The following is a 9,557-nucleotide window of genomic DNA, read 5'->3' as shown; positions in this document are numbered from 1 at the left end:
TGAGAAGTCAGGGCAGCTGTCCAGATACTGTTTATGGATTTTGGTTAGCAGCTGCACAATGAGAACATTCAACAAGTCAGTGTGCTTATTATCCTCAGCATCCAGTGGAAGGGCAGGTTCCTGGCTTTCAGTGCTAAATACAGGCACCTGCAGGTCTGAAAGTGCTGGTGGAGATCCAGTGGAATTGGGAAAGCTTGGGGAAAATGGAGTTTCCATTTCACTGCTGGTAGAAGTTGCAGAGTTCTGTCTATCATGGCTACTCAGAGATGAAGGCTGCTGATTATGAACTAGCTCTTGTAGATTGGAAATAACCAAATCCACAAGTTTGGCGGACACATGGTCATCAGCAGACAAGTCATGGTCATTTACTGTTTCTTTCTTGTACAGATCAATGATCTTACTTATCACAGCATTTGTACAAGAGTCAAGATCGACTGGATCAAAAGGAAGCTCTGCTGATTTTCTTGGCAACGGCACCTTTTCTTTCAAAACTGACAGGAAAGAGGAGAATCTGCTCAGTTTCTCTCCAACAGTTTGATAAAAGCCAACTGCTGCTTCAAAGCTTGTGCTTTTTAGGGGTTCATCCACCTCATCCAGAAACAGGTGGATTATCCACTTGATCCAGTCCTCTGTTGTGACTGGACTGGTGCTTTGAACCCCTTCAACAAAGCTCTGCACATCATGAACAAACCTCTCCATGATCTCAGAAGCATCATCATGGAGGGCTGTGGCTGCTGGTGTTAAAGAGCTAATCAGAAGCTCACTTACTGCATCAGAAGCTCTGTTCTGAAAGGTGTCGCTACACAGTTCACCACTTAAATCATCCTCATGATCTACTGAGGAACCTGTGTCATGTCTGAAATGTGAATCGTCCATCACTCCCCCAGAATCTGAGTCGTTACCTCTTCCTGTGAGGATCAGGAGTCTCCCCTGTAGAGACCACTTCTACATCGGCTAATCCCGAGCAGCTCACGTGTCTCCCTCCTCGTCCTCCAGGAACAGAGTGAAGAATCAACTGACGCACGTCCCTTTATATAGAGTCCCTTTATATAGAGTCCCTTTATATAGAGACGTGACGTCATAATCACCTCATTTGCATATCGTTCTATAAGTCTACTAGGTTCTCCAGCAACTGCCATTCAGCTCTTTTGATGTACCTCAGACTCGCAGGTACAATTAGTGATACGTAGAAAAAAATATTTATTATTATTATTATTATTATAATTATAATTATAATAATAATAATTATTATTATTATTATTGTTGTTATTATTATTGTTATTATTATACTATTCTTTAGATTATTATTATATTATTATATTTCTCCTGTTATTGTGATTATTTAGTTCCCTTGTTGTTATTTTTATGTTAATAAAATCAATAGACAAAAATAGAAATCTTCAGATCAGCATGAGGAGGGGTTCGGACAGACCATCGTGAGCGCGGGTCTCCGTGTGGAATTTCGCTCGAAGCTTTAGAGTCGACTCTCGACTCCCAAATGAATTGAGTTGGAGAATCGACTCTGGTGAGATTCACATTGAGCGCCATCTACTGGCGAGCCCTGATTTCAAACCCCTGCTTTTAGCTTCAAAGAAAGCGATTTTTAACAACAACAGAATCAAATAAATATCAGTAGAGACTTTCAGTTCCTGGAAGAAGTCCATCCAATCTCAGTGAGTCTGAGCTAGTTTTGATACTTGACTCATTTCCTCGTTTAAATTTCCATGTCTGATTCTAAGAACTTTAGAGCTTTACATGATCTGCATGCTGACCACACTGGCAGACTGGAGCTGTGCTCATTAATGGACTAGCCCATGCCAGTTCCTCTAGGGTCCAGCAGTGGCAGATCCAGAACTAATAAGAACCACGTCTCCATAAAAAGAACCACTTCCACATCTGTTCTTCTGACTCGGTTGAAGGAGTCTTTATCAGCTCAGTTCTTTTACTACTGATGTTTATTTGATTCTGTTGTTGTTAGAAATCGTTTTCTTTGAGCGCCACCTGCTGGCGAGTCCTGATTTGAAATCTCTGCTTTTAGCTTCAAAGTGAATCTCATGAGAGTCGATTCTCTGATTCAAGTCATTTGGGAGTCGAGAGTCGACTCTAAAGCTTCGAGCTAAATTCCACACGGAGACCCGCGCTCACGATGGTCTGTCCGAACCCCTCCTCATGCTGATCTGACACTGATGGATAAAGACCCCCGTGTTGAAGAGCACTGTGCTCCAAGCCCACCTCCACAGGTAGGACTCGGGGCTCTTCAGGAGCAGCTCTGTGAGCTTTATACTGAACTGATGGAGGTTTTATTTTCATACGCTGGGTTTGAACTATTTCTACACACTAGTTTCTGGGTTTAAACCGAAAATCTGATTATATTTAATAAAATAAAAAAATCATAACTGATGATAAAACAGTAACATTAAAATATTGATGTAGTAATGTATTTAGAATGAAAATCAGAAACACCTAATCAATGTGTAATAACTCATAAAGTATTTAAAAATGTAGTTATGAGTTGACGTTGAACTAAATGAAATGCTGCTTCTGCTTTAAAGCTGTTATGATCATAATGATCATTTATGATCACAACTTTTAAAATCACATGAACATCTAACAGTTATCAGTGTCCTTAATATAATGATAGGATAAAGATATAATAATTATAATAATAAGAACATGACAAATACAGTTTTAATGACAAAATCAAGAACATAAAATTAAGAAATCATTGAAAAAAATAACCAAATGTAATAATAATAATAAAAATAAAAAACTATAACAAAAATAACTTCAACAGGCATAAGCCATGAAAATAACAAGTGGACAAAAACAGTAACTACTAATAATAATAATAATAATAATATTCTTCAGGATTCTACATTTGATTGTATCCTCAAGAGATCTTTGACTAAGGAACTGAAGCAGGAAGGTGTCGACATGACCATTACAACAAATTACTGTGGGACATGCTTAGAGTCTAGAGTGGACACCAATAACAACACCAGCAAAACCAAGAAAAGGAAATTTCCTTTTATCAGCAAGATACTGAAACTGAAGAAGAGCTCAAAGAGCGACGTTTCATCAGAGACAAAGCCAAAGAAACCCTCCTCAACCTCAAAGCTCTTCAGGTTCTTCTGTTCTTTAAAGTCTATGGCCCGAAACATCAGAACAGCATGGTCCAGCAGGAAGCAGGCTACACAGTGCTGCACTGATTTTCTTGATGATTGCACATTTGTTAAAGTTTGAACTGAAGGAGGACCATGCCTGAAGCTCTTTCCCTTTCCAAGCTAACCTTCCTAAGTCCTTCCTAAATCTTACGTGTCCCTTTGCAATTTTCATCACCACAATAACTCAGTAGCCATCCATCCATAACGCCCATAACGACAGTATCCAACACAACTGTCCTCAATCTGGTGTCGGTCAGAGGAGGATGGATTCCCCTACTGAGTCTCAGTTCCGCTCAAGGTTTCTTCCTCACACCACAGGGAGTTTTTCCTTGCCACTGTTGTCCGGTGTTTGCTCATTAGGGGTTTAGACCCGGATGTCTACTGAATTTCTTGTGGTAACATGACTAAAGCTAATGAATCCAATGAAATCTCTGCACTCAGCCTTCTTCTTCCTGATCTGATCTCTCTAAACTCAGCACTTTTACTTCACCTCAACAAGAAGCACAACCAGAAGATTCAGCTAAAGCAGTTCCTCACCTTTTACCTGCTAAACTCCACCAAACCATCTGACTCCTAACATTCCCCATCATGAAGCCCAACCATCTGACCCCCCCTCTTTCTGAATCTAGCTTCTTTCTCTCACTGGTTCAGACACCAGTACAACGTTTTATACACAGCAGTTTAGATTCCCACTACGCTCCTCAGTGCAGGACGGAGCCTCAGAAGTAGACCCTGATGCCCCAGTGCTCTCCTGAGCAAGGGGGGGGACCTTGGAGCTGGACACACACTCAGTGGAGCACAGGGCAGAGTCTTAAATGTAAACCCTGATGCTGTGATGCTGACAGTGTTCAGTGAGACGAGCACTGTTTAGCTTTTTTTTAGACAGTTTGTGGTGATGAGGTTCTTTTTTAATATTTCATTTAGTAAAAAGTATCACTTTGACAGATTGGCAATAACAGATAAGATCAGAGAACATCACTTTTTCAGAGCACTGTATCTTTGTCTCAATAAAAGAAATGCAGGAATTTTTCACTTGTCATTTGTTGTGTGTTCACACATGTGGGGAGCTGCAGGTACTCAAACACCTGCCTTGTTTGCTTTGATCTTCTTGTTTTTTTACCTGAACAAAGTCATTCAGAGTAAATTAGTGTTAAATGGTTGACTGTGAAGAAACTGACTCTGGCTTCTTTAAAGTGGTGGGGATAGGAGTGAGGGGTAGCTGGGATATGTAGTTCTGATATTGGTAATAGTTGTAAATCTGAATAAAGATGTTTGCTTTGGGAACTACTTTCACTCATTAAACCCTGCATGTGTTTCTTTACCATGAATGTAGTTCAACAAAGTTGAGGCCAAAACCTTCTTAAAGTCAATCTAAATCTAAATCAAAGAGTCCTTGATAAGCTCCTCTGCTCCACAGTTTAACATTTCACATCAAACCAATCAGATGTAAGAGCATACTTCTGTAACTCCCTGTGGCCAAATCTCACACACTGCAAAACATCACTGGGTAAAATCTTCTTTTAAAAACACGTTTACCAATCAATGTATTTTAGTTTCTTACATTGATTTGATTTGCTGCACTGATAATGGAAATGTCCGAAGTTTGATCTGTAGATTTCCAGCTGTGTTAGTTAAGCTGCTTCCACACCACACACTACCACACTAAATAATATGGCTTTATTACTATAGTATGTAAAGTATAGAAGTGTGAGGTTTGGAGAAGCAGAATTAGGCAGGTAAGCTTATTAAAACAGTGTTGCAACTCCAGTGATATTTAGCTTTGCTGTCTTAGATGGTCATTAACATGTCCAAATTAGGGTCAGCTGGATATCTACAAATGTTGATAACACTTTACTATAAGGAATCATTTATAAAATACATGACAGCCTTCACAAATTTATTTTGAAATAAAGGTTATTGAAGGGAAGGCTTTTGATGATGCATTTGACTGCATTCAGCAAAAGTGTTAGTGAGGTCCGGATGTTGAATGATCACCACCCCACCTCATCCCCAACTCATCCCAAAAGTATTGGATCAGGCACCAACCATCATTCCACAGAACACAGCTCCACTGCTTCACAGATCAATGCTTGGGGGACTTTTTACCCCTCTAACCCATACTTGGCATTATGGTATGGCATGGGGCCAATAGGTTCATGGTTATCTGCTCCAGAGAGTCCTATTCTATTGGCATTACTTCTCCACAGGGACCAGACAACCAGTGTCAGCAATGGGTGCAACGTAAAGTAGTTGAATGCACTCATTAGAAGGGTGTCTGCAAACAAGACAAGACAACCATATTCACCATAAGTGATGGAATCTGGTAAACTATATGATTCACTGTGGAATTGTGCTGTACCCTGTAATGAGAGTTATGCTCATTGTGTTTTCTTCAGAGCAAAAACATCACAATTATTAGCACTTCCAAAACTTTCCGACATTTCCATTGAAAAAATGAGCTCCAACCCTTCCGTCCTGTATCAAATATCTGTACACAACATGATCCCAAAGTAGAAATGGACAACTGAGACCCCTACTGGATTTTTAGGGTTTTTCACTAAACATTAGGATGACTTTATTTGGCCAACTGTGTTACTTAAATATAAATATATAATTTGTCTTGGTGAAATATGGTGGGTGAACACATGTATAACATATAACCCATTGCATACACCAGAAAAGTACACTGACTGTCTACAAATATAAAGGAAATAAGACCGTAAATAAAATGAGTTGAGAATGAGATGGAAGAGTAGATAAAATAACCAGAAATCATTAAGTGAATATTATTTATAGCGGATTACAAAATGCTATGAGCATTCGTACAGTTATGCAAATATGCTTTATGGTCCAGATTAGCGCTGAACACCAATCAACACAATTGAACTTTTTAGAGAGCGGTTTCCACTACAAGGTGCATTCCAGTCACCCCAGGAGTCAGAATTGCCAGCGTATTGTACTTCACAGATCATTCTGACCATTTAAGTAAGATTCGGAAGCGTTAAGGTTGAAGGGAACTCCTGAAACTGCATCGGGAGTGAAGAACGGTTTATCATTATACAGGACGTTGCCATAAAGTTTACCTGTCAGTCATAGCGTGTCTTTAGGGATGAAACAGTAGAGCGATGCCATACAGGAACCACTTGGTTCCATAACAACTCCTCTGATGTGACCATTACATTGCTAAAGAACCTTTGCACCAAGAGAAAGGTCTTTTAGAGGTTCTTCACACTCACACACCTCTATGGTATACATGATTCTTTATGGAACCTAAACTGGTTCAATATGAACCAGAGTTTTAAGTGCGTATGTCCATAAAATCCTCATGTATTCCCAAGTCATGTATTCCCACATTTCATACATAATATGATACATGGATGTAGTTCATTAGTTTGCTAGTTACTTTAGAAAGCAAAGAAGTGTTGAGGGACTGCTGCCAAAGCCATGCATGTCTTACTTGATAGCATTTCATGGCATTCGAATGAAGGGATTTAGCAAAGTGAAATTTTCACTGACTTTCACTAATTTATATATTTGATCTTATGCTACGCTCCTAAAAAGGATCGAATAGTGGATAAAATAGTGAATAGAATAGTGGATCTCAGTCCTAGTCCTGGAGTTTCACTGCCCTGCAGTGTTTTCTCTGCCATATCCACTTTACCTCAGGGTCAGAAAGGGCTTGCTCTTTGGAGGGCAGAGCTACTCCAGGACTAAGGCTGAGAACTACTGGCTTAAGAAAAAAAAACTATTTTTGAAAGGTGTGAGTGAAGAACCCTTCACATATGTTCCATAAAAATCTGTGTTCTACCTAAAACCTTTGCATAATTAAACTTTAAAAATGCTCTTATCTGAAGAGCCAGGTTGTTCTTGTGGGAAGCAAAGGCAGTTGTTCTACGGGATCGCCTTTTAAAAAGCGTACACTTGGTTTTGAAATGTAGGTTTAGAAGAACCATTTTTTTTATACAAAAGATGTGATTAGTAAACAACCCTTACTTATGTAACCACCCTACTGTGTGGTTTTGCTTTCCCAGTCAAAAATGACCGACCCATTATAGCTGATTATAAATCCATTATAATACATACAGCGGGTGAAATAAGTATTGAACACTAATTTTCTAAGTAAATAAATCTCTAAAGGTGCTATTGATATGAAACTGGCACCACATTTCAGAAAACAACCCATCCAATCCACACATAGATGTCTATAAATGATGTGTAATAATGAGAAATGACAGGGGAAAATGTACTGAACACACTAACTGAAATTTATTTAATACTTTGTACAAAAATCTTTGTTGATGATGACAGCTTCAATAATAATTCTTTGCACTCTGCTCTCTGAATTTTTGAGGGGAGCATCTTGTCATGTTCTTTCCATATCCGGATTATGGCCCCAGCAGTGCTCACTGCTCGCAACAGGAGGGTTAAACCGTTTAAAGGTTCTTTACACTCACATCTCTTTTACCAAAAGTTATATGGAATGGCTCAAATACCCAATTGAGACTGCTTTATTTTAAGAGTAGTTATATTAACGATATGATTAAAAAAATAGTGATTTGAAATACAGAAAAATCTATTACAAGGCTGCCTGATGATCCAACAATATACATTTCACTCTCAACCACTAGGGGGCACCATTTATCTCCTTTACCCTCAAAGACTGACTGAACGAGTTTTCTTATCGTCCCTTAATCTGTCCTATAATGTTTTAAAAAGCCCAATTTACTGTTAAAATGACCAAGACATCTCTAAATATTGCTTATTGAAGAACTTGGCACTGTTTAAGTTCTCCAGTCAGACCACTTTTTTTATTATTTGTGTTTATTTGGTTTATCAAATGTGAAACGTCACATTTGCTTCAAAAACAAACAAACAAACAAACAAACAAACAGGAAAACATGCAAAAAAACAATGCAGTAGCTTTTATACAGCACACCTGAGCTGACATAAGCTGTTCATTTATCCGCAACAGCAAACCTCCACTCATTTCCCAACACTGTAGGAGATGCTGGTCCACCTCCGCCTCCACGTCTCCTGTCGGTTTGACGGGCGGTCCCCGCGTCCAATGGGCGCGCAGGGAACGCGGAGGCCGGCCAATCGCGGCGCGTGAAGAGGAGGAGCTGGTCCCGCCCTCGCTCTATGACGTCATGCGCGAACAGCTGGTCCGCTGCGAGACGTGAAAAATGTGGACGAGCACGGCGGTATAAAAGCCCCGCACGGCCGCGATCTCGAGGAGGTAAACACTCCGTGTTTTGGGTCACGATCCGCGGCGGCTTTGGAAGGCTCGAGCTCGGACATGGGCCGCGCGCAGCTCCTGTTGCTCCTCTCCGCCTGGTTGAGCTCCGTAGGAGGTGAGTGGGGGGAAATTCCTATCTCGGCGCAGAGGAGCTGTCCCTCTCCGCGGTGGTGCTGAAACACTTGGAAAGAAGCGCTTGTAGCGCTAGCCGTGATTTCGCTTGGAGGTGCCGCCGCGCACACTTCGGCATCTTTATCCTCTTCTAAAAGCCTACAGTGTTGTCCTGTGAAAAGCAGCTGTGTGAAGAATGAACGAATCACTATATGAGTGGTCCGTCTCGGCGATTCGCTACTTAGATATACATGGACCCCGGTGTGCATGCTATAGGCAGTAGCTCAATGACTGGTAGATTGGTACACACCTAACTATCGCCAGATTGTCACTTTTCTACCTTCTGGCTCCACAAATGCACGAGCAATGCGAAAAGTCAACACGGCAGTTGTTGGAGAGATCGACCACCATTGCAAAACACTAACAACAAGCATTAACAAGCGTAAAACCACGTCCTGGTTTGATTGTTGATGGCACCCCTCAGCTTTTAGAGCTTGTATTTCAATAAGTTTCTGTTGCTTGTGTTGACTGCTCTCAAGTATGCCAAGAACACTCAATGTTCTCATTGAAAGCAGACATACAGGTAGACGTCCCCTACATATCTAGAGAAGATGGGCAAACACCTCTCATGAAGCCTCCTTAGATCTCACCTGAGAGTAGTTTTGCGGGGTGCGCAGTGTTAGGAGATGGTGTCGATACTGGCTGAGATACCTGAGCAAGACAATAAGGGCAGTGTTGTGCCGCGAATGACGGATGAGGAGCACCACTGGCTTTTACTAGCATGCTTGCATTGTGGTGTGTGAGCAAACTCGCATCTTCATAGGTTCAGTTCTGAAGCCTACAGCGGTGCTGGCTTTGGCTTTAGTTGATGCTTATTTTCAAAGGACCTGGAAAAGCATAAAACCACAGAAACTTTCAGTAAGTTTCAGTTTCAGAGTCAGAACTTTCTGTCCAAACATCTGGAAGCGCTCACACAATATAGAATATAGAGTTGAAAAAGAGGAAAGTACAAAAAGTAAACATATATATTTTATTTCATTGCCTGT

The 9,557-nt window shown here is 40.6% G+C and overlaps 1 protein-coding gene across 1 annotated transcript in view; it reads left to right on the top strand.

Moving 5' to 3' along the window:
• The first annotated feature begins 8,346 nt into the window (after positions 1 to 8,346).
• Positions 8,347 to 9,557, top strand: part of tmem8b (transmembrane protein 8B) — a 221,663-nt gene continuing 220,452 nt past the window's right edge. The window contains exon 1 of the mRNA XM_072664458.1: positions 8,347 to 8,515. Within this exon, the coding sequence (XP_072520559.1) occupies positions 8,461 to 8,515 (55 nt within the window). The 5' untranslated portion in view covers positions 8,347 to 8,460. The remainder of the gene's footprint in view (positions 8,516 to 9,557) is intronic.

This window comes from Salminus brasiliensis, chromosome 20, assembly GCF_030463535.1.
Source record: "Salminus brasiliensis chromosome 20, fSalBra1.hap2, whole genome shotgun sequence".
Lineage (NCBI taxonomy): Eukaryota > Metazoa > Chordata > Actinopteri > Characiformes > Bryconidae > Salminus > Salminus brasiliensis.
Note: the sequence above shows the minus strand (reverse complement) of the source record. Positions and strands in the feature narration are given on the sequence as shown.